Genomic DNA, 24,433 nt, shown 5'->3' with positions numbered 1-24,433 from the left:
ATGCCCATTCTACGTCAGTTGGAGGGTCTCCCAAGCTAAGGGAATCCTGAGGGGTGGGGATCTGCCTGCTTTTTGACCCTTGTGTACCATAAGTGTGCTGCAAAGGATGGAGAAGAGAATCTGCTTCCAAGCCTTTGGCATCCTTCGTTCTAGAGAGGATGTTTTCCTGAAGTTTCCCCATGAAGCATCAATAGGTTTTAACTAAGCGTGGGGCTTATCGACCAGCACAAGGTCACTCACCCTGTGCAGTAACTGAGGTTCTGTGAGATGGTTGTCCCTGTGGGTGCTCCACTTTAGGTGAATCTGCACTCCTGAGCTTGTAAACAGCAAATTTGTAGTAGCGGTGCCTGTTTGGGTCACACATGTGCTGTCCCCATCTCACACTGCCTCTGGCGGTTACATAGCGCTGTGCGACCAATCCCCCATTGGTTCCTTCTTTACCACAGAGTCTATGGTGCAAAAAACCCTCCGAAATAGAGGGGAGGATGGAGGGTAGTGGAGCACCCATAGGGACAGCCATCTCGAAGAACTTCAGTTACTGCACATGGTGAGTGACCTTCTCTTCTTCAAGGGATGTCCCTGTGGGTGCTCCACTTTAGGTGACGGTAGAGCAGTGCCCCTCAGTGGAAGGGAGGGGTTTCGGAGTTGCAGTCATGGCAGATGATAAAACCACAAGTCCCAGTACAGCGTGTGATGTTGAGCGCTGCTCTACGGCATAGTACTGTGTGAACATATGGGTTGACGCCCAAGTTGCTGCTCTGCAAGATGTCCACAATGGGCACATTGTTGAGGAAAGCTATCGATGTAGAGAGAGCTCTGGTGGAGCGTCTGTGGGTCCCTGGTGGGGGTTGCAGCTATTGATGGCGATAGCAAAAGTCAATGCAGCTGGAGATCCATTTCGACAGCCTTTGTCTGGATGCGGCGTCTCCCTTAGATTGTTCTGTGATGGAAAGAAATAACTTTGGTGACTTTCTGAAAGACTCTGTCCTTTCAATGTCAAACGCTAGCACCTTTCGGATGTCCAGCGTATGAAATATTGCTTCTTGCTTGTTCCCGTGAGGATTTGGGAAGAATGATAGTAGATGGATGTGTTGATTCAAGTGGAATGATGGAACTATTTTAGGTAGGAACTTGGGGTGTGGTCATAGGGTAACTTTGTTTTTGAAAAATATTGTGTATGGGGGATTTGCCATGAGGGCCCCCTGCTCTCCTACTTGTCGGATGGATGTGATAGTGATGAGGAAGGCCACCTTCATCAAAAGGTGGAGAAGTGAACACTTCTCTAGTGGTTCAAAAGGCGCCCCCGTAAGGCATCACAGCACCAGAGTGAGGTCCTATGGTGGAAATAAGGGGCTCTTATTTCAGGGTAAAGGTTACAAAGACTTTTGAGGAAGCATTTAGTGGTAGGGTGGGCAAAGATTGAGAACTTGTCCACTTCATGGTGGAACGCCATGATTGCCACGAGGTGTACTCTGATCGAGCTCATTGAGAAACCAGGTTTCTTGAGTTCCAGTATGTAATCCAATACCATTGATAAAAGAGAGGTAGTTGCTATTGTTTGCCTATTCTGGTACCATGTATGGAATTTCTTCCATTTGCGGAGATAGGTATACTGTGAAGTAGATCTTCTGCTGTTTAAAAAAATGTCCCTTACCTTCTTTGAACAGGTCATTTTATTATCTTGGAACCATGGAGTAGCCATGCCTTCAGGTTAAGTCTTGCCAGATTCGGGTGGTAAACAGGTCTGTGTGGAATATATACTCTCCTGAGCCACCCTTGCAGGCATTGCATGTGTAGTTTGGCATGCTTGACAAATGTCGTGCTGACATGCGGCCTAATAGTTGGAGGCAGGTCCTGACCGATGTCTGTGGGCTGGCTAGCGTTATAGCGATTAGGTTGCCAAGGGTGGTGAATCTGTGCTGGGGCAGAGAGGCTGTAGCTTCCAAAGGGTTAAGGTAGGCTTGATGAACTCTAGTCTCTGCATAGGTGATTTTTGTTCTGTCTTTTGGGTAGCTTCAAGTGCCTCTTCTCGAGTTGAGGCTTTGAGTAAGCAACCATCCAGATAGGGGACTATTATGACTGCTCATCTGTGGAGGTGAGCTGCCACAACCACAAGGACTTTTGAGAATACCCGTGGAGCCGTATATAAGCCGAAAGTGAGTACTTTGTACTGGTGATGATCTGTTCCCAGAACAAATCTGAGAAACCTCCTGTGTGAGGGATGTATCAGGTGGAAATATGTATCCTGGAGGTTGAGGGCTGAGAACCAGTCCCCTTGTTCTAGGGCTGGAATTATCATTGTTAGAGTGATCATCCTGAATCACTGGGTCCTCACAAATTTGTTGAGTCTTCTTAGGTCAAGAATGGCCCTCCATCTTCCGTTTTTTTCTGGGTTAGAATATAACGGGAGTGGAAATGCTTCCCTTTGTGTTATGTTGGTACTGGTTCTACAGCGCCTAGGTGTATGAGATGGTTTACCTCCTGTCGCAGTAGGTGTTCATGAAAAGGGTCCCTGAAGAGGGATGGAGGTAAATTGGATGGAATAGTCAATCTCGATGATTTTCTAATACCCATTTGTCTGATGTGATGTTTTGCCACACTGGGTGGAATGGAGTCAGACGGTCTCCGAATGGATGGATGGTGTCAGATGGGTCCAGCAATAAAAAAAGTGGGAGATGTGTCTGGTCTCGACCCTGTTGTTTAGAGGGAGGTTGTTGAGATATCGAGGGCTGAGAAAGGAGTGGTCACCGTCTTGCAGGTCTCTGCCTCTGCCTTTGTGGGTCATATTCCCTATGAGGTTGGGTGTAAGGCACAGATCTAGATCTTTGCATCGAGTAATCCTTCCAGTTTTTTCTTTTGTGTAGGCATCTATATGCCCAAGGATCTCAGAGTCGCCCTGGAGTCCATCAGTGTGTGAAGGGACTCATACGTATTGGCTGCAAACAGCTTGAGGCCTTCGAACAGGAGGTCCTCAACAGTTGATTGTACATCTTTGGGGAAACCCGGGAGGTGGAGCCATGAAGCTTCTCACATTTACTATGGCTGTGGCAACGGAGTGTGCTGCCATGTCTGCGGAGTCCAATGAAGCTTGTAAAGCTGTGCGAGCTAGGAGTTGACCCTTGGATATGAAAGCTTTAAATTGTTCTTTTTTGTCCTCAGGTATGTGTTCAATAAAGTCAGAGATTTTTGAGAAATTGGAATGATTGTATTTGGCCATAAATTCTTCATATTGTGCAATCCTGAACTGTAGGGTTGCTGAAGAATAAGCTTTATGGCCAAAAAGGTCCAATCTCTTCCAGTCCTTGTCATATTGGGTGGATCTGAAAATAGAAATTCCATCCCCTTGGAAGGAACATAGTATTTTTTATCCACTCTTTTGCAGGTGGGCAGAATTGTTGCTGGGGTCTGCCAGGTGGTCTTTACTCAGTCCATAAGGGCCTCATTTATTGGGAGGGCAATCTTGGAAGAGATTGAAGTCTGGAGGATGTCCAACAATTTATGCTAGGACTCCACAACCTCTTCCAGCGGAATCTCCAGTGGGTGGTGTGGGCGTGATAGCTTCATCCGGAGAAGAGGATGAAAAATTGGCAGCTGGGGTGACTTCTTGATCCCAAGTCTCCACCAGTTCCTCGACTGCCTCTTCTGGAGGTTCAGAGGGTCCAGGTACAGAGGACGATGGAGAATGTCTCGACCTCTCCCTGTGTGGACTGGGAAACTTAGGATAGTGTTGGTGGTACGCTGCCCATGGGTCCCAATAAGGTCACTGTGGGAATGACATTTGTGACAGCATCCATGGGTGTCAGTACCATCCTTGAATTTTAGGTCTGGGGTGGCATTCATGTTGGTTTAGTGGACCTGGTCTGGTAGTTGTGTGGATAGGCGAGAAGTGATGGGAGGAGTAGATTTCCCCTTCATCCTCCTCCTCCTTGTCGTTGGATAAAGGATGAGCTGATCTGGGTGGTGTGGTAAGTTGGCATGGTACCAAGCATGCTGGAGTGAGGTCAGTACAGGAGAGTGGAGATTCCGGTGTCAAGGAGACCAAAAAGTCTTTATGTTGGAGAAATTGCTGCGGTACCGAGAGCATCGATACTGAGGAGGGTGTTGTCGGCGGTACCGGTGCCTTTACCGTGGTTGTTGGTGCCGAGGGTCATGTGCTATGTGCTATAGAGGCAGAAGGGTGGCGCCATAGATTGTAGCGCTGCCAAGCTGATCGGTGCTGCGTGTTTGAACGGCTCAGGCACTACCGAAGCAGGGATGGTAGGTTTCCCTTTTGTGCCTTTTTCCGAGCCAGCCCACTTACGGGCTTTGGCTCACATGGTACCCATGATACTGGATGGTCTTGCTACTTCAGAGGTGGACACTCTCAGTGTAGTCGGTACTGATGGGGTCTGACAGGTCGGGGAACATCTCTTTTTGACAGGCTCCCAAGAAGGGGAGGTCAGAGCCTGTTTCTTTGTCACCGTTTTGGAGGAGTGCCCCTTCCTCAGGGAGTGGTGGGGAACCTCTATCAGACACCACCATTGGAGACCGTTGTCCAGAAGGGGTTCATGATCCTGGGTTGGACACCGGGCTCAGAGACTTCTCCACCACGAGGAGTTTTAGCTGTAGGCCCCTTGCTTTCCTGGCACGGGTCTTCAGATTGTGGCAGTGGGAGTACTTCTGGTGTGTGTGTCTCGCCAAGGTAGTGGACACACTGTGAATGCCTCTCAGAAACTGGGAGTGGTGACCGGCAAGTGAGGCAACGTTTAAAACCCAGGGAGCCAGGCATGCCCCTTAGAATAGGGTTTCTCCCATGAGGAAGGGTAACTATACTGCACTAAGGGGTATCCTAATAACTGAAACTTAAATTCATAAGAATTTTTTTTAAAGTAATAGATAAATGGGGAAGAGATAGGGTAGTTCACTATTAACTAACGAGTACTCTAAAGTTAAAGCTAGACTAAAGATAAAGCTCAGAGGTGCTGCCAATTACTCCGTTCAAGCTGAGGGCAGTAGAGAAGGAACTGAGGGAGGGTTGGTCGCACAGTGCTATGTAACCGCCTGAGATGACACAGCGCATGTGCAAACCAATGAGGCACTGCTACTAAAAATGTCCAATTACAAGAGCAGGGGCACAGATTCACCTAAAGTGGAGCACCCACAAGGAAACCTCCTTGTAGAAGAACTTGCTATTTTGTGCTCTACTTGCCCATCCCAGGTTTCATGTTTGCAGAAGGGTGCAACGTATGTAGGTGAGCAACTTGCTCATGGTCAATCGAATGATCATGGAAAAGTCAGAAATGTAACGTTAAATCATAATAATATATTTAATTCTTTAACTTCACTTTTCCTCTGTCGACCGCAAAACAATTTATGAAGGAGGGCAAGCTTCATCACAGAAGAAGAAACTAAGTCACAAAGAGATGAAGTGACTTGCACTAAAGTCAGCAAAAGAGGTAGGAACTTAGGTCTCCAGACTCCCAGAGCAGTGTGCTATCCACACGACCACCCTGCCTCCCAAACACTTACTGATTTGTTTTTATATCAAGCATATAATTGCACCAAAAAGCACCAGGGAGATGGTATAAAAATCCATGGAGTTGGAGAGGTTTGTACTCAATTAAGACTGAGCCAGAGTGTAAGGCCAGAAGGAACCACCAGATAGTTTAGTCTGACCTCCTGTATGTCACAGGCCACCACCACCACCCACATCTGCACACTAAACCCACCAACCTAAATTAGACCAAAGTATCACAGCCCACAGGAGACTAGACTATTATGTGCCACAGGCAGGGAATAGGAGGGACGGAGGTGCACCAGTGCCCAAGGCCACTGCAATAGCAGGGAAATAATTAAGTGAGCTATACCCAGATAATCCTGGCAAGTGACCCACATACTGCAGAGGAAGGCACAAAAACAAATCAACCAACCAACCCCAGGGTCACTGTCAGTCTGACCTGGGAGAAAATTCCTTCCTGACCCCACATATGGTGATCAGTTAGACCCTAAGCATGTGAGCAAGAACCAGCCAGCGAAGTACCATCTCAGAGCTCCAGCCTACCTCACCCAGTGTCTCATCTCCAGCTGTGGCCATCTCCCATGCTTCAGAGGAAGGAGATTCAAAACAAAACAAGAAAAAGAATACATGTGGGGGGAGAGGGAAATCCCCTGACCCCTGCAGGTGGCCAGCTGAAATCTTGAAGCATGAGCTTTTAGGAACATAAGACAAACCTTAAAAGAATCACAGGGTTGTTGAGCCCTCCCCCTACCACCACAAGCAACCCTGTCATACAATCGCACCCATGAATTTGTCCAGCTCTCTCAAAATTAATTAAGTTGTTTGCCCCCCACAACTCCTATTCGGAAGGCTGTTCCAGAACCTCACTCCTCTGCTGGTTAGAAACCTTCCAATTTCCAGCCTGAATTTGTTCATGGCCAGTTTGTCGCATTTGTTTTTGTGCCAATATTGTCTTTTAACTTAACTAGCTCTTCACCCCCACTAAACAAGCCAAGCTCTTCCAGTCTCCTCTCATAAAATAGGCCCTCCATTCCTCTGGTCATCCTAGTAGTTCTTCTCTGAACCTTTTCCACTGTGAATTCATCTTTCTTGAACATGGGTGACCAGAATGTTACACAACATTCCAAATGAGGTCTTACCAGTGCAGTGTACAATGGCATTAATACTTCTCTCTCTCTTCTTGCCTGATACATTCTAGGATTGCATTTGCCTTTTTCACAGCCACACTACATTAGTGGCTCATAGTCATCTTGTGATCAGTCCACACACCCAGGTCTGTTTCCTCCTCTGTGACTTTCAACCAATAAGCCTCCACCTTGTAGCAGAAATTTTTATTATTAAACCCTAAATGCATGACTTTGGACTTCGGGCTACTGAATTTCATCCAGTTTCTGTCACTTCAATCTTCAAGGCCATCCAGATCTTCCTGTAGAACATTCCTATCTTCCTCTGTATTGATGATACTTCCCACCATGGTATCATCAGCAATACTCCTACTTTTTGTGCCAAGGTTGTTAATAAAAATATTGAACAACATTGGTCTCAAGACTGATCCTTCAACTTCACTAATAACCTCCCTCCAGTCCAACCATTCACCTTTCAGCACAACCCGTTGCCATCTTCCCTTTAGCCAGCTCCTTATCCACCTTACAGTTCTTGTACTGACCCCCATCTTCCCTAATTTAACTAATAACGTCCCATGTGCTACTGTGTCAGATGCTTAATTGAAGTCCAAGTATATGAGATCTACTGCACTCCCTTATCTAAAAACAAACAAACAAAAAACACAACACTTGTGAGCTTTAGTCATCACTTGAGTAGATGCCTGCAAATGCAGTGGAATAACTAATGATTTAATTGCTTAATTACCAGCTGAAAACTCAATTTTAAACTTCCTATTACGTGTCTGCCATTTTATAATTATCCACTTTGTACTTGCCAAAGGCTATTAAACAAAACATACGCAACAGCAACAAAATAGATTGCACTTCTGTAGTTGCTTTCATCAGAAGATCTCAGAGTGCTTTATGAATGGCAAGTAAGTATATTTTATATAGAGGATGGAGACAAGAGGTGTGAATCTTCTAATTGTCACAAGCCCAAGGCGTTGATCCTACAATTGACTATATGTGGACAAACTTCAGAGGGGCTCTGCACAGGCCAAGATGTGCATCTGCACAAAGTCAGCTGCAGGATCATGACCATCTGAGCATTTACAAATGCTGTAAAAGTAAAGATAATAAAAGGTATCAGTCTCATTTGTTTGCAGGGTCCCAGTTTAAGACACTTTGTCCAGTAGCATGCATCAGCTACAAAGACACATTAGCTTATTCTGCATTGCCAGAAAGATACTAATTAGAGAAGGTTAACAAAACACTTGTTGTTGTTGTTGGAAAATCAACTTTTCTCTAAATGGAAATAATTTGCAAAAAAAAGTGACATTACAGGAGAAGCGCGATGTTACGAACACCCGTCTTATGAATGAAAAAATAGTAAAAATAAATATCACATAGTGAAAGTGAGGTCAATGAACAACAAATTGACATCCCTTCATATTCCGATGCCTTCCATGCATTGGAAATTGCTTTGCACTGATCTGAAGGACAAGAAGAAAGCAACGCAGTGCACCATACAGCAACTTAAGCGCCGCATCTACCGTGATTTTGAGATGTTCATAACACTGAGAAATTCATAAAATTGAACTCCTCTATCAGTTCATGAAATGGGGGCTCTACTGTATGGAAGTCTGTCAAGTTTTTGTGATTTTGGGTGTTATTTTTCCAATAGAAATTTTTAATCAAACTTGTTCATTAACCAAAAAGCTGTTTTCCAGTAAAGGAAAAATGTGAACATTTGGAAAAAGTTCTGAAAACTGCTAGTCAGCTAGCAGCTCCCATTGTGACATCTATGGCCAGATTTTCAGAAGAGCTTGGTATATTGGATGGGAAAATATGGCCACAAGTATTGCAGTGAGAACTCCCGGGCACTGAGCACTTGCAGCAACTTCTGCTAAGTGTGCACATTTTCCATTTAACAAAAACCAGAGTTTTGGTAAGTACAAATGTTGATAAACACTTCTATTAAAACACACAAAAAAGTCATGAGAAATCAAAAATGTCAACAGCATGGAGGGGGAGGGAGAACTTTGTTTTTAAAAAAAGGCCATTTCCCAAAAGAACTTAGCTACTTTTTTTCAGTGTCCCAATGGGAGCTGAGAGACCTTGGCAGGAACTGGATTGTCACAGGAAATGCTGCAATTTTGACTTTTTTTCCCATCCCAGGATGGAACAAAACCAAAAGTTTCATTATTTCCCACATGACAAAATTCTGAAAAACTTACTTTGGTGTCAACCCAAACATTTTTTTAAATAAAACTAAAACATTTAGTTCTTTATTTTGACTTTTTAACAAAACTTGACTTTTTATATAAAAACAACGAATTTTGTTTCAAAACAAAAAATGGAAAAGGTCCATTCTGAAAACACTGAAATTGGATGCTTTTCACATTATTGACGTGTTTCATTTCAGTTTTTTTAAAAGAAAATGTTGTCTAAATGGTCACAATTTTGAAAGTTTCGATTTCACCAAAACCAGCATTTTTGGTTATTTAAACTAAAAATTTCGGAGCAGCTCTAAAGATGCGCTCTTTAGAAACTCCGGCCCAATGTGTCTGAAGTGTGTTGATACCGCAGTTACAACTAAGTGGGAAATATAATGTGTACACTGTTTGTATAAATAATATGAGGAAACCTGATAAGGACATGGACAGCCAGCTGAATTAGAGGACGTCGTTTCAGGGAGATTAATTGATACTTTATTTAGTATAAAAACTTGTTGATGGGTGCCCAGAGAATACTGGAGAGAATTTCTGATATTCTTTGCCCCTCATGGAACGTCCACACTGTAATCAAGGAAGTAAGGAGGGTGACTGCAGGTCAAGTGAGCTTAAACCTAGCTAGTTCAGGTACAGGCAGCAGTGAAGCCATGGCAGCATGAAGTTTAGCATTGGCTGTACAAGCCTGCTTGGAACCCGGGATAGTTACTCTGGCAGCTAACCCATGCTGAAACAGCCTGCTGCGTCTTCACTGCTATTGGTATCTGAACTAGCTAGATCAAAGCTAGCTCAGGTACGTCTAACCGAGCTGCAATCACACCTATGACTGGAGCGCAGACATACCCTCCAATCTTAACAGCAATATACTGAGCGTCATCACCTACACTGCAGTGTGGCTTAAGCAGCACACGGCTCCCACACGTGACCAGTGATATCGTTCTAAGTGCTTATTCCAGCTCCCAGGGGGATAGGTTCATTACAGACACGACTGCCACCAGCTTGAAGATGCAAGAACTCAGTAATTAACTGATGGACACAAACGAGGGGCTAGATTCATCCTCATTGGCACAGGCAGGTGCCAGCTGCATCTCTTGGAACCATCCAGGCTCCCTGTGCAGAAAGCGGAATTCTGTCCCAGGCCATCGAGGGCTCCGCGGAATCCCCACCCCAGGAGGTGTAGCTGGGATGTGATGAAACTGCACATCACTGTTATCCTGGCTGTGCCCCCTTCCCATCCAGTGCCACCTAGCCCCATGCATATGTGGAGGAGGGGAAGAGAGATTGTTCTATGTTTGTCAGGCAGGACTCAACCCTGTTTGCACCAGCTGCTGCGTAAACCAAGGCTAGCAGCAGCTAAAGGTCTGCAGGTAGGAAGCGCTGTAAGACAGCAACAAGTTAGCCTGTTAACACTACACTGGGCTCTTCATTAACCAGTCAGGTGCCAGCTCACACAGCACGTTACCTAACGCACCTGCCTTCAGAGCTCTCTTCTGAAACCCTCAGATCATTTCCCCAGGTTTTGTTCACCGGTTGTTTTGTTTTAGTTAATTACACCTGGAAGACAGCAGGTGCCTATAAGATCATTTCACTATTGCCTCTTAGTCCCACGCATGGTCTTACCAGAAGAACGAGAATCACTGGGCCTTGATATATGTAGTCTATGTACTTCCCTGGTTCCTTTCCAAACCAGCATCTGTAAGAGAAAAACTATGGCTTACAAACGTTCATGCATATCCCATATTCAGATTATGTACCCCTTAGGGAGATCTGCACTTATACCCCTGAAATGCTTGTGTGTTTAATTACATAGCCAACATGCAACTGCGCCACTTTTCTCCTCTCAAAGCTTTCACTGGACACAAATCCGAGCCCCCGTTTTTGCTGAGGGCAGCCAAGGCATGTTCCCGCTCAGTTTCTGGCTGCCAACCCTAGAAACATTTGCCTGGAAACATGAGAATGTTTTGAGATCAGCTATAAAGGAGGATGTGAGCATCCTCACTGCAGATGCGGAACTTATGCTGCAAATTGTAACCCGCTATGTCAGAAAGAGGGCTCTTCCTTTGAATGAAACCTCCTGCCCCCTGAGCTTTCTAATTCAGTGCTCACAAATGATTCAAGGAAAGTCTGTTTATGCAAAGGCCTCTAAATCCACAGGAAGACTTTTCCAAACCCTGGTTGTGGGTTAACAGGGAATCCAACCCATGGGCCTTGAACAGGCAAAGTTTCCAACCCCAGAGTGCAACAAAGACATACCCATTTAAAGCTAGCTGGTCTGACAAGCATTCTCATCCAATATAATTCCAGGGAAATTCACTGAACTTCAGTTAAAAGGCAACGGGAGTTAACGGAAGGTCAATAAACCAGAGTCATGTACTGCAGAGTCGTTGCAAAGGGTTTACTTTGTCTTCATTTCTGTTATATGATTATGTGACAGGATTGCCTTAGATATCAAGGGACTGGTGTCAATGACCCAGGAGCTCACTTCCAATCCTATGTTAATGATGAACAACTAATTCCTTTCTCTGATACATGGCAAACTAAACCTGTACTTTCATACTGCCATATACTGGCTTTTGTGTATACCTTTTAGTGGATGGAATCCAAGTAGCCCAGTTCCTGTTTCCAGTGTCTAACATACAAGAGGGTATGACATCTTGAACCCTGACCTCAATATGTCACAAGCCCTTTAAGGTCTTCTACATGGGTCATGGGAGTTTGTAACCCAAGTCAAGTGATGTGTTCTTTTTGGAGTTCAGAGTTATAACTTCTATTCCCATTTGCTACGGTGATTTCATAGACGGCCACGTTGTCAGTTGGTTTATGGCCATGGTACATTGCAACATCTGATTATGTGTAAAGCACAGACAATGCTTAGAAAGCCAAGACATAAAAATAAAGACATTCCCAGCCCCCAAGGAGTTTACAATCTAGATGACAGAGACAGATACAGGTTGGGGCCCCAATCATATAGTACAAAACAGTCATATAGTAAATAACAATCTCTACCCTGCATCGTTGGCAGGGCGGTAGACTAGATGACCCTTGTGGTCCCTTCTAACCCTATGGTTCTATGATTCTACCCTGAGGAGCTCATAGTCTAGGAGACAAGAAAGAAATAACAGGCAAATGAGACAAATGAGCTGGTTTGAAGGAAAGCATGATTCAAGCAGAATTACTTTAAGAACTGCAGTGGCAAAAAAAAATCTTCTCTAATATGGGGGTGGCCTGCTAATGACTCCTAGACTAAGAGAATATATTTCTCGATGGCACAGCATTCATGGCACACATCGAGAAGAACATTTTCTTAGTAGAGAAACATTACAAAAATGTAACAGGTGCGATAGTTCTCAAACGCCAGAATTCAGGCCTTTTCTCAGCTTGATATCCACAGTAAAATCAGATTGAATGAGATCATTTTGAATCATTTGCACTAAGGTGTCTGATAAGTTATTCAAATGTTATTCCTGGTTGCACACAATATAGCTTTGTGCAACCTGATAACTATTTGCAAAAACATTTCCAAAATTTGACACTGAGAGAAGCATTTGGAAAGAGCTGTTTCTTGCTGCCCAAATTATTATCCAACTGGAAGTGAGACCCCCCCACACTCCCCTCAAAAAATGACATGGAAGAGAAAAAGAATGACTTGCTGGAGCAGTGTGTGGACAGAGAAGGGTCTTGTGGGATGTATCAAGGAAAGGAAACAAGAGTTTCAGTGAAGCTGCCAGGACACTGGAGGAGTTTGGGGAAGCTACCAAGGAAAAAGAACTGAACTGTCTGAGACCTTCAGGAAAGGACCTTCTGGAAAGCAGGCTGTGCTAGTCAAGGAATCCCAGTGGGACTAATAATGAGTTTGACTGAGGCATATGAAGGAACTCAAAGACCAAGGAGTAGCCTGTGGAGAGCCAGCAGCTAATGCCCTGAGATTTTTGGGGAAGAAGTTACTGCCAGTGCAACTGGTCCAGTTCTTTGGAACCAATACATCCATTCTAGTGTAGAATTCATATTTCATAGAATAAAAGCATTATCTACACCGAGGTAGTATCTAGGAGCCCCAGTCGTGGACCAGGACCCCTCCGTGATAGATGCTGTGAAAATACAGAACAAAAAGACAATCTCTGCCCCAAAGAATTTATAATTAAGTAGATATCAGGTGGCATATATCAATGCAACTGATATAATTCAGTGACCTAGACTTTCTCCCTTTACCTACATTAATTTTCACCTTTAAATCCAAACTAAGGCCCCAATCCTGAAATGAAAGCCACACAGCTTTTTTTTTTTTTTTTTTTTTGTACAACAAACAACCAACCCCCCTGGGACTTCCACCTCCTAATCCCAGGGAAGTTATTATTTTGTTTATTTGGGTTTTTCGATAGGGTGGGTAGGACAATTATATCTGTAGTGGAGAGCCATGAAAAAACTGCTATAACAACATATGCATTCCACCCATTCCCTGCCTCCTTCCACCCTCCTCCAAGAACAAAACAAAAGCTTTTTCAATGTCAGGGAGGACAAGCCATTGAGTAGATCTCGTTAGGATGAAAGAAATAGGAACACCTGCACACTGAATAATGCTAATTAATATTCCCCCATGCTTCCCTGATAGGACTTTACATAACTCAAATATCACTGTCCTTTCATCATTGTTAATGAGACTTTTATTACTGCTCTTATCCTTACAGATTGTCCATCACTGAAATTGCTATGGAAGTCGCTCTTCATCACTTGTTGGTTGTTTTTACATGGTGCCTATAGTACTTCTCTTCTGGAGGGTAGCCAGATTCTACCACAGAGTTAATCACTGGACAAGATGTTCTCAATAATCCTAAATTAGATTTTCCCCTATATTGATCAAAGGCTCTAAGGCAGGTGAAATCAGGAGCTTTTCATTTGGTTTCAGGGAATCATTCATTATTTAAGCATATCTATTCTTCCTTGTGGCTGCAATCTTATTGATTTTATTATCTTTAGAGCTACACAGCTTGAACCACAAAAGTACTTCCAATCCGCCTTGGTTATATTTCAAATTCCTTCCCCAAACTAAGAGCAATATGGTCACATTTTGTCCTTGACTTTGAACAGTCCATAGGAACTTTTGGAGATTCCCCCCCCTCCTTTCTGTCCCCCCCTCTCCCCCCCCCGGTTTATCTGAATATTTTTGGAGGTTGCTGTTTGTTCTGTATTTCACATCTGAATTTGGTTTGTTAGGTTAAATCACATGGGAGAAGTCACATGTTGTTTCTCCATGTCTGAATAGGCTGAGCGCATCCCACGTGATCATAAGAGTCAGCCTGGCTTGGCAGAGCTGATTCCACTCAATTTCTCAAAAACAAAGGAGCAAGTTTTACTCTTAGCCTTACATTGGCACAGATTTATGTATTTCACATTTCAGCCATTATTTCTGTATCTTTTCGGCACATGGAAAGACTTCTGGAGCCGTCACGAACAGAATGTAGTCTGAACATCTGGGCTGACTCATCCAGAAGGCGTTCGAGTTAAGTAGACTTTTGATTAAAAAACGTTTTGATCTGTGCTTTAATTTTTCTGTTTAGTAGGAGTTATTAGCTATACCACCTGATTAAACAAACGTAATGTCGTAGAAAATGTGTGCATATTTATAGCAATCAGCAAAGCACTGGCAAACAATTCATCTCTTGCTTTTGTTTTAGTTCATTAAGGTATGCTAAGTCTTACCCTGTGTATACCATTAATATAAATGTGAAGAACAGAACAGCTTTATTCCCTTATCAGCTATTCATTTATATGAGCTTTATTGTATCTGCATGATTGTATGGGTAAGATCTTCTGGAGACCAGCACCTGATATCTCAGTCTCTGATAGAGTGCAGAAGTACATGTATCCTCGGCCTCTCTGATGGGTGCCTGACATTACAGAATGTTTCATGCTCCAGCTCATAAGCATTTCCGGATACTAGTCGGGTGGGCGGATGACTGGATGCTTTGTGGTCTTGCCCAATATAAAATCATTTGAAGTCATGGCATTGATCTCAAAAGTCTGTTCATGGGGCATTGCAGGTTGTGCAAGGTTATTGTACGCCAGTGCAAATGTGAATGGAAGCTAGCTATATCGGAGGGCAAGAAAGACTAAGCACTAGGCATCATCCTTCATACCGAGTGATACTAATGCAACCCCATTGTGTGGCCACTGCCTTATTTGCTAGCATACGGGGCAAAAAGGAATGGAGCATGGACAGGGAATGGGTGCATCTGTGAGGATATGGAGCTTAAGCGTGATTCCTATTTGTTAATGCAGCAGAATTATTCCTGCTACTAGGCAGGGATAACTGGGCTCTGTACAATTGCTCTCAATGTAAAATCAGATTCCCTTGTGCTTCCCACCCTGCCCGTCACATTTTACCTTGTCCTTATATGTATAACACCAGCGCTGCGCGGGATCAAAGCCAGTATGTGGGTCCTTTGTTTAATATGATTAAGCTGCAATACCATGAAGACTGGTCTTGGAACCTTTACAACCTACATGCATCTGATGAAGTGGGCTGTAGCCCACGAAAGCTTATGCTCAAATAAATTTGTTAGGCTCTAAGGGTATGTCTACACCCAGCCGCTAGTTCGGCGGCTGGCAATCGAAGTTCTGGGTTCGACTTATCGCGTCTTGTCTGGACGCGATAAGTCGAACCAGGAAGTGCTCGCCGTCGACTGCGGTACTCCAGCTAGACAAGAGGAGTACCGCGGAGTCGACGGGGGAGCCTGCCTGCCGCGTGTGGACCGAGGTAAGTTCGAACTAAGGTACTTCGAACTTCAGCTACGTTATTCACGTAGCTGAAGTTGCGTACCTTAGTTTGATTTGGGGGTTTAGTGTAGACCAAGCCTAAGATGCCACAAGTACTCCTGTTCTTTTTACAGCCTAGTTCTGTGATCTCAAAAGGCCAAATCCTTAACTCAGTAGTTTTAACTCAGTCCCACTGAAGGAGTTTTACCTGAATAAAAGCTATTCAGGAAGGATTTCGGGATTTGGCCCAGGAATTTTAGATAAGCCTTTTAACTTCGGGGTGTTCACTCAAGCTGAGCTCAGAACTTTTTGAAGTTGTCGATCCTGAAGATCAATGGGAATGAGACAGCCACATCTGTTAGTTTTCATCTCCACAGTCTATGTAACTTTTAGCATAATTGCTTCCGGCACTGGATATGTTTATGCTGTCTGGTAACTTGTTTATGTAAATAAAATCGTTAACATTACTTACTGTTCATTTTCATAATAGAGCTTGCCAATGGCCCAGGCAACAATGATTGGACAAGGAATACCTAAAAAAAAAAAAAAGATCAAGGGTAAGTCACAATCCACACACACATACAGAACACTGTCAGTCAGTGTGTGTGTGTTGGGGGCGGGGAGTATAAGGAATAACGTGGATACCTGCCTTTGGCCATGGGCTATAGACCTCATGTATCTGCTAACTAGTTTTATGTAAAAGGAACAGAAGTCCTAGCAAGACGAGAGCTTTTCACAGTTTTAGTGCCATTGTTCTATAAGAGGCAGATTATTACAACAATTACAGAAAAATTGAAAAGCTACTTAAGAAACAGCAGGAGGTTCTGGACGAATCATAAAATGTTTTCTTCGTTCCGCGCGATATCTTAAAGGCAGGTTGAGCTTTCTGGGGGTTTTATTATCTGAGTTGTATTACCAGGCTGCAACCTCCTTATGGTTCTGCTGCACCATATGGATTGGGTGGGAAGCTCTGAAATTAACCATCCCAAGGTAGAGGGCAACGTGGAGGAATTCTCTCAAGGTTTAGCTCTTGCCTAGTTCAGATGTTATTCTGGCAGTCTCTGAAGAATGTAATTTCTCCCAGCTCCACTGGTGTGTTCCATGACCTCCAACACACCATGTGTCCTGTCAGTGGCTTTTTTTAAATAAATGATTCTGAAATCCCATTAAGCCGTGTGTTTGCTTTGCATGTCTTTCTCCCACTAACCTGGAATGCATTAAGGCAGATGCACCATTGCTCACTGGGAATTTAATCTCCTTGCATGTGTCTGGGTATATCTGTAAGCTTCCTGTCCCTGCCAGGCTGTTGCCTCTGCTTTCACTCCTACTGCTTTATCTTGTACTTTGTGCCCAGACGCAGTGGGCCAGATCCTTGCCCTTATAATGTTTATTTTGTGCCAGTCCCTTGGCACGAAGCTGATGAGTAGCTGGCTGGTGGAGAATTCCCATCACAAAGAGGGAATCTCAAGGGGGTGTAGAGTCAGTGTAGTCAGCTCTGTACCGTTCCCCTCCCTAGGCAAGTTCCCAGGGAAAAGGGAACGTAGCTGAAGCATCGGGTGCTCCAGTGACCCCTTGCTTCCAGGAAAGATTCTTGGAGGAGCTGGCACAGTTTACAGCAGCTCTGCAGCTCCTCTGACCTATGCAGGACAGGGAGGGGACAAAAACAGCTGCAATATCAGAGGAGCAAGCAGCTGGTTTGTGACCCTTCTTATCCTCAGCTGAACTTAGTGGGAGCAACTGAGAACCCAGCCCGGTAACATGGCTGGAACACAGTAATGTCATGCTGAGACGAACTCTCCTCTCACTCACACCCGCCTCATGTGTCCGTGCCCCCTGAGATTTCGGGGAGTGAACTCTGGAGTCACACCCGTGTAAGGGAGAGTAGAAGCAGGAGAGTTTTCCAGCCCGATTTGAACACTGCTTTCAAATGGGCCTCTCTCAGTGCTGTCAAACATCCCTGGTAAATCAGGCCAAAAGGCATCTCCAGGGCCACCCAGTGTGCTGGCTACCAGGTCAGCATTGCACTGCATTGCAGGTCAGCCTTTCCAAGGCGAAGCATGGCCTTAATTCCCATTGAAGTCAATGGGATTCGGGTACATAAGCTTTGCTGAACTGAGGTCTATAGCTGCGCATTGACCTTCAAAATGCGGACGTTTCAGTAGACTATGGCCAATGTAGAGAGACATCATGGCGTAGCCTCTGCAGCGGAGGCCAGCAGGGATAGGGTTAAGGTGCACACGTAAAGATCAAGTATGCTTTGGGCTGTGACTCTGGGGATCTGCCCTGCCCTCCTGAGAAGACACATTCTCCTTGTTCAGAGTAGCAGCCGTGTTAGTCTGTATCCGCAAAAAGAACAGGAGTACTTGTGGCACCTTAGAGACTAACAAATTTATTAGAGCATAAGCTTTCGTGGGCTACAGCCCACTTCTTCCGTGTTCTTTCTCCTTGTTCAATGACTCAAGAAGACATCGTGCTTTCCGTTCTCACGGGGATGGGATGGGATGGAAGTGTCCATGCCCCTGCTGCTGGATAAGGACCTTTGGCTATTCCTGGCCAAAGCCTCAGTGGAGATCAGAGAACTGGACGTGAGATTTGCCAGAGGCGAAGCAGAAAGTAGGGCAGAGTGACAGGCACAGGAAAGGATCTAAAAGGGTGAGAGGAAGGGTGTGCTCAATCAGAGACCTAGATGTCTCAGGACTAGAGTCACGGACCAGGCAAGCTACTAGGACCTGTGATGCAGCCACAAAGGGGTCAGGGCACTGCTTGCTCAGCGGTGGGGGGGGCGGGGGTAGGAGGATTGGCAGTGGCCAGGCCACTTCATGCTCCGGCCAGCAGAGCTGAGCTGGGGGTGTAATTTAATTAGAACACCCATAGATTACTAATTCCTGGGAACAAGCTAGGAGCCACATTTCCTTCCCCATGCCTCTCCTGGGGTTGCACAGGCACATACCACCCTTTATTAAAGGCTGTGTTTTAGGAAGACAATCTAGCCCCTAGTGACCTCAAATGCAGCTGCAACATTGTTCCTGCATGGAAAGCGGCCCAATTAACTCCATGCCGAAGTGTTTTTCCTTGTGTCTGATTTGTTTTGTCTGTTTTAAGGCTGTAAGGGCCTGTAAGGCCAGGGACAATGTCTCCTGTTTCCCGCTATTCTGAGCGCACTGTGGTGTTAAACAAATACAGACAATTTAGGGACGGTTGATCAACCGGAAGCAACACCACTGTGAACTGCTGCCCCCTGAAACTGCTGAGTCATGCACACAGCACCTGATGCTCCTGCCTTAACCCCAGCCATGGTTGGGAATAAAATCACAATGATTCGAGTGAAAGACGCAGACCTCAGCCATAACCTTTCACTCATTGGCCCGCATTGAGCTGTGTCATTAAAGTATATTTAAATATCAACATTTAACTCAACCTGCTCTGATATTTGCCTTTGTTAAATGGGGTGAGATTTGAATGACAAAAATATCACTTCTCCGGGATTTCTTTTCTGTCAATCTTGGTTATATCGCTTCGTTAACACTGACTGTCCTAAAGTACAGGAGTTTTAAAGCACACGGCACTTACACCATCCTATGAAGAGGAAGACCCATTTCCTCAGCTTATCTGTGGAGTAAGTCATCACTATTGCAGTGTGCAAATAGCAGCCTTCCACAAACATCCAGAAGAAGTTGGTCACCACAAAATAATTGTAGATCGTTGTAATACACCGACACCAGGGCTGGAACAAAAATATACAAGTGCATTTTAAACCCTGGATGATTTGTTGTTGTTTTTAAATCACTCAGCATTGGACTAATTCTACTCCCATGAAGTCAAAACTCAGATTCCAAGGCCAGAAGGGACCATGGTGATTACCGAGTCTGACCTCCTGTCTAATACAGCTCAGAGAACGGCCCCAAAATAATTCCTAGAGCAGATCTTTTAGAAAAACATCCAATCTTGATTTAAAAATGGTCTGTGATGGAGAATCCAGCACAATTGTTTGTGAGTTGTTCCAATGGTTAATTACTCTCATCATTAAAAATGTACATCTTAGTTCCAATTTGTCTCACTTTAACTTCCAGCCATTGGATTGTATGATACCTTTCTCTGCTAGATTGGAGAGCTTATTATTAAATATTTGTTCCCCATGTTGGACTTATAGACTGTAATCAACTCACCCTTTAACCCTCTTTGTTAAATTAAATAGATTGAAGTGTTTGAGGGCACGTCTTCACTACCTGCCGGATTGGCGGGTAGCGATCGATCTATCGGGGATCGATTTATCGCGTCTAGTGTAGACGTGATAAAATCGATCCCCGATCGCTCTGCCGTCGACTCCGGAACTCCACTGCAGCGAGAGGCGGAAGCGCAGTCGGCGGGGGAGCAACAGCGGTCGACTCGCCGCTGTCCTCACAGTCAGGTAAGTCGACCTAAAATACGCAACTTCAGCTACATTATTCGCGTAGCTGAAGTTGCATATCTTAGGTCGACACCCCCCCGTAGTGTAGACCTAGACTGGGTTTGTTACTATAAAGGCATGTTTTCTAATCCTTTAATTATTTGTGTGTCTCTTCTTTGAACCGTCTCCAATTTATCAACATCCTTCTTGCTTTGTGGACCTAAAACTGCACACAGGATTCCAGCAGTGGTCCCACCAGTACCAAATACAGAGGTAAAATAACCTCTCTACTCCCTCTCGATATCCCCCTCTTTATGAATCCAAGGACTGCATTTGCCCTTTTGGCCACAGCATCACACTGGGAGCTCATGTTCAGCTGATTATCCACCACGACCCCCAGAACTTTTTCATTGTCACTGCTTCCCAAGATAGAGTCCCTCATCCTGTAAGTATGGCCTACATTCTTTCTTCCGAGATGTGTATATTCACCCATATTAAAACACATTGTTTGCTTGTGCCCAGCTGATCAAGTGATCCAGATCACTCTCTAGAAGTGACCAGTCCTCTTCGTTATTTACCACTTCCCCCAATTTTTATGTCATCTGCAAACTTTCTGTTATGTTTTCTTCCAAATCATTCATAAAAATTTTAAATGGCATAGAGCCAAGAACTGACCCCTGCGGAACCTCACTAGAAATACATCTGTTTGATGATGATTCCCCATTTACAATTACGTTCTGAGGCCTATCATTTAGTTAGTTTTTAATCCATTTAATGTATGCCATGTTAATTTTATCTTTCTAGTTTTTTTAATCAAACTGTCAGAAGTATCCAGTCAAATGCCTTACAGCAGTCTAAGTATATTACACCAACACTGTTACCTTTATCAACTAAACTTGTAGTCTCATCAAAAATATGTTGGCTGGCATCAATAATATTGCCCTCCTTTCATTCTATATTAATCAAGTCCCAAATCAGCTGCTCCATTATCTTGCCCAGGATCACCATCAGACTGCCCAGCCTATAATTCTCTGGGTCACCCTGTTTACTCTTTTTAAATATTGGCGACATTATCTTTCTTCCAGGCTTCTGGAACTTTTCCAGTATTCCAAGCCTTACTGTAACCTGGGGAGAATGATACTGACCTCCTTTATAAAGCACTTTGAGATGTATTGATGAACATCCCCATAAAAGAGCTATGTATTATTATTATTATTCAAGGGCCCAATACTCCTACTCTTGTTCATGCTGAATGACTCCTAACTCTGCAATCATCCCAGTGATTCCAATGGGTAAAGTCCTTCTCAAAGTCAGTCATGAGAGGTGAATCAGGCCCCGAATGACCAAGTTGATAAATGTCACATCACTTACTGACATGACAATGTCTGAATTTAATGCAACAAGGAGTCCGGTGGCACCTTAAAGACTAACAGATTTATTTGGGCATAAGCTTTCGTGGGTAAAAAACCTACTTCTTCAGATGTGGGGGCATGTGAAGAAGTGGTTTTTTTACCCACGAAAGTTTATGCCCAAATAAATCTGTTAATCTTTAAAGTGCCACTGGCCTCCTCATTGTTTTTGTGGATACAGACTAACACAGCTACCCCCTGATACTTGAATTTAATGCAGATTTTTGCATGAGCCAGAGTATCAGATAATTTGCTAAAGACACAGGAGTAAATATAAAACCACTTTACTCATTAGAGGCATCAATGCTTCTATATAATGGGATAGACAGATGGACAGGGTATACTGCTCTCCGTAATCTGTTTTCAATGCACTAGATTGTATTACATTCCCTTAGACCATAATGCACTATATGAAGTTACTGAATACGCAAGGAAACCAACAGTGAAAAGATATGAATATTTATCTGATCAACACATATTGTTTATGCACTCAAACTTTTTAAAGTTATTTTAAGGGTGCAGAGAGCACATGGATGCTACCCTTTGTAGTATTTTTATACATCTAAATAAATAATTCAGTGTGCCCATGACAAGTGGATACCGTAGCCACATCACATACCTCATTGCTTTCATGTATGTTATGATCAATCATCTGAAGCAGGAACCACAACACATTCCGCAGAATGAACGTGGTGATCAGGTTCCAGTGGATAATATTTCGCAGGCATCTGATGCTCCTAACGGTGGAAGAAGGGAAAGATATGAGTCAGTATACAATGCCCACCGCAAATCTTCATTGTTTGCCTTTGGTAAGTTGTGGCATGTGTCAGTAGCACATGTGCATTAATCCTGCCTCAGCTAGGGGGTGGACTTCTTGAGATCCCTTCCAGTGCAAGATGTCTATGATTCTATATGAAAACTACCGAGGGAAGTACAAAATGCAAAGCCATTTGAATAGCTGGCCAATGGAAATAATTCAAACAAATTAAAGAATCAGTTGAACAAACACAAGCTACTTGCCTTTATTTTCGAGGCCCTCCACAGCCTATCCCAAGCTACCTAACACTTCCCACATGCTACTGAAACATTGATTCTTGCCTCTGATCAGCCAACAATGCCAGCCTTCAATGCCCACTTGTTAAAACTTCAAACAAACACCTTTGTGCTTTCTCCCATGCAGTGTCTCATGCTTGGGAGGAGCTCCCCAGAACCCTCCACAAAGCCACCTCATTTCCGCCTTAAAATCCTCCTTAAAACTCCTTTCCCAAGATGCCTACAACAAAAAGCCCAACGATGGTTAGACAGCTGGGATGCTAAGACCACTGCCCATGATGCTCACCAGTGTCATCTCATTTTCCTTCTGCTCTTCTGTCTGCCAGCCTGTATCCACCTGTTGACTGTCTCTGGGCTGGTCTAAACTGGAACTTACATTGGCATAGCTATGTGTCGCAGGGATATGAAAAAATCCGCACCCCTGAGAGATGCAGATATTCTGACCTAACCCCCTAGTGTAGACAGTACTAGGTCAATGGAAGAATTCTTCCATTGACCCAGCTACCGCCTCTTGGTCTGGTAGATTACCTACACTGATGGGAGACCCCCTCCCTGCGGCATATGTAGTGTCTACACTAAAGTGCTACAGTTGCACTTGTTGCTGTAGCAATTTAAGTGTAGACATTCCCTTATACTTAAATTGCAAGCTCTTCTGGTCAGGGAATGTCTTTGTTCTGTTTGTACAGCGCCTAGCACAGAGAGATCCCGGCCCACGACTGGGGCTGTCAGGTGCTACCACAACAACATAAAATAGTGAGACTTCTCCCTGCTCTGTTTTCAAAACACACCCTGTTAAGAAAGGATGCGTACCGAATGACAGGTTGGTGCAGGGATCTGTAGAGAGAGAAAGCATGAGTGGGCATGCCTGGAATTGTGGCGCGGTGGGGAAGACGGAGAAAGAAAGCACCCACATGAACACAAGATAAACAATAGTGCCGAGACTTCCATTTTTTTCTGGTAAACTCTTCACTGTTACCTCATCCTCCCCCCCTGCCTGTCCACCTGCTGCCTCTCAGACCATAACATCTCTGGGGCAAAGACTGTCCTTGTGCGTAGCATACTGAATCCCTGATCCTTTCTCCGGGCTTCCTGGGTGCTAGCCCAGTACAAATCATAATGAACTAACTAAACAATATCAAGAGTGCATGAGCGTGATTAAGGCCCTGATCCTGCCTAACTTTAACCACGCTGAGTAGCTTGGGTGACGTCAAAAGGGCCGCTCACATGCTTTAAGTTGAGCACGTGCACAAGAATTTGCAACAGCTGGGCCTTAACAAGACTGAGAATGCATTTCGGGGGATTGGGTGTTGATAGCATGTGTGGCGCACTTACATTCTGCTGGAGTATGTCGCGGTTTGGATCTTTACGGAACCTGCTGTGTATTTAGAGTGAGGAACATTTTTAAAAGCAGCACAGACTTTTAAAATATATTTATGCGAGACACAGCCTGGGGCGCTGAATATTTTTATTCCTTGATTGGAGGCATGACGTTTATGTCCCCAGAGGGTCAGAAGCACTGGCGTTTTTAAAAATCCAAACACTGCTCCACTGAAAGTCACAGGAGCGGTAAGACAATGCAACATGCGTAGCCAGGGGCAGAAAACGATGAGAAATACCAGTGACAAATTAGCACTAGGTAGCAAGCATCAGGGGAATAAATAGACTGTATAGAGATGGCAGGGCAGAACACTAGAAAATTAATGAAGTAAAGTCAAACACAATAATACAGAAGGAGTTCTGTTCCCAGATACATGCCACAGGTGCTCTCATTTACTGCAATTGCATCTGAATGTGATTGTTATTTACAGTACAGTAGCACGTAGAGGGCCCAACTGAGAGAAGGGCCCCAGTATGCTGGATGCCGTATACAGACACAACGAGAGAAAACCCCTGCCCCACTGAACTGACAAGACTGCCAACGGGAGTATTATCACCACCATTTAATGCATGGGGAACGAAGGCTCACAGAGATTAAATGACCTGCCTCAAAAAGTCTGTGG

The 24,433-nt window shown here is 44.3% G+C and overlaps 1 protein-coding gene across 1 annotated transcript in view; it reads right to left on the bottom strand.

Moving 5' to 3' along the window:
• CRHR2 (corticotropin releasing hormone receptor 2) overlaps positions 1–24,433 on the bottom strand; it is a 102,458-nt gene that overhangs the window by 56,359 nt on the left and 21,666 nt on the right. Inside the window, exons 2-5 of the mRNA XM_029911613.1 lie at positions 22,000–22,117; positions 19,155–19,308; positions 16,057–16,117; positions 10,452–10,524 (exon numbers count right to left, since the gene is read on the bottom strand). Coding sequence (XP_029767473.1) covers positions 10,452–10,524; positions 16,057–16,117; positions 19,155–19,308; positions 22,000–22,117 — 406 coding nt within the window. The remainder of the gene's footprint in view (positions 1–10,451; positions 10,525–16,056; positions 16,118–19,154; positions 19,309–21,999; positions 22,118–24,433) is intronic.

The sequence above is a fragment of the Terrapene carolina genome, unplaced genomic scaffold, assembly GCF_002925995.2.
Source record: "Terrapene carolina triunguis isolate 2854851 unplaced genomic scaffold, T_m_triunguis-2.0 Scaffold111, whole genome shotgun sequence".
Classification (NCBI taxonomy): domain Eukaryota; kingdom Metazoa; phylum Chordata; order Testudines; family Emydidae; genus Terrapene; species Terrapene triunguis.
Note: the sequence above shows the minus strand (reverse complement) of the source record. Positions and strands in the feature narration are given on the sequence as shown.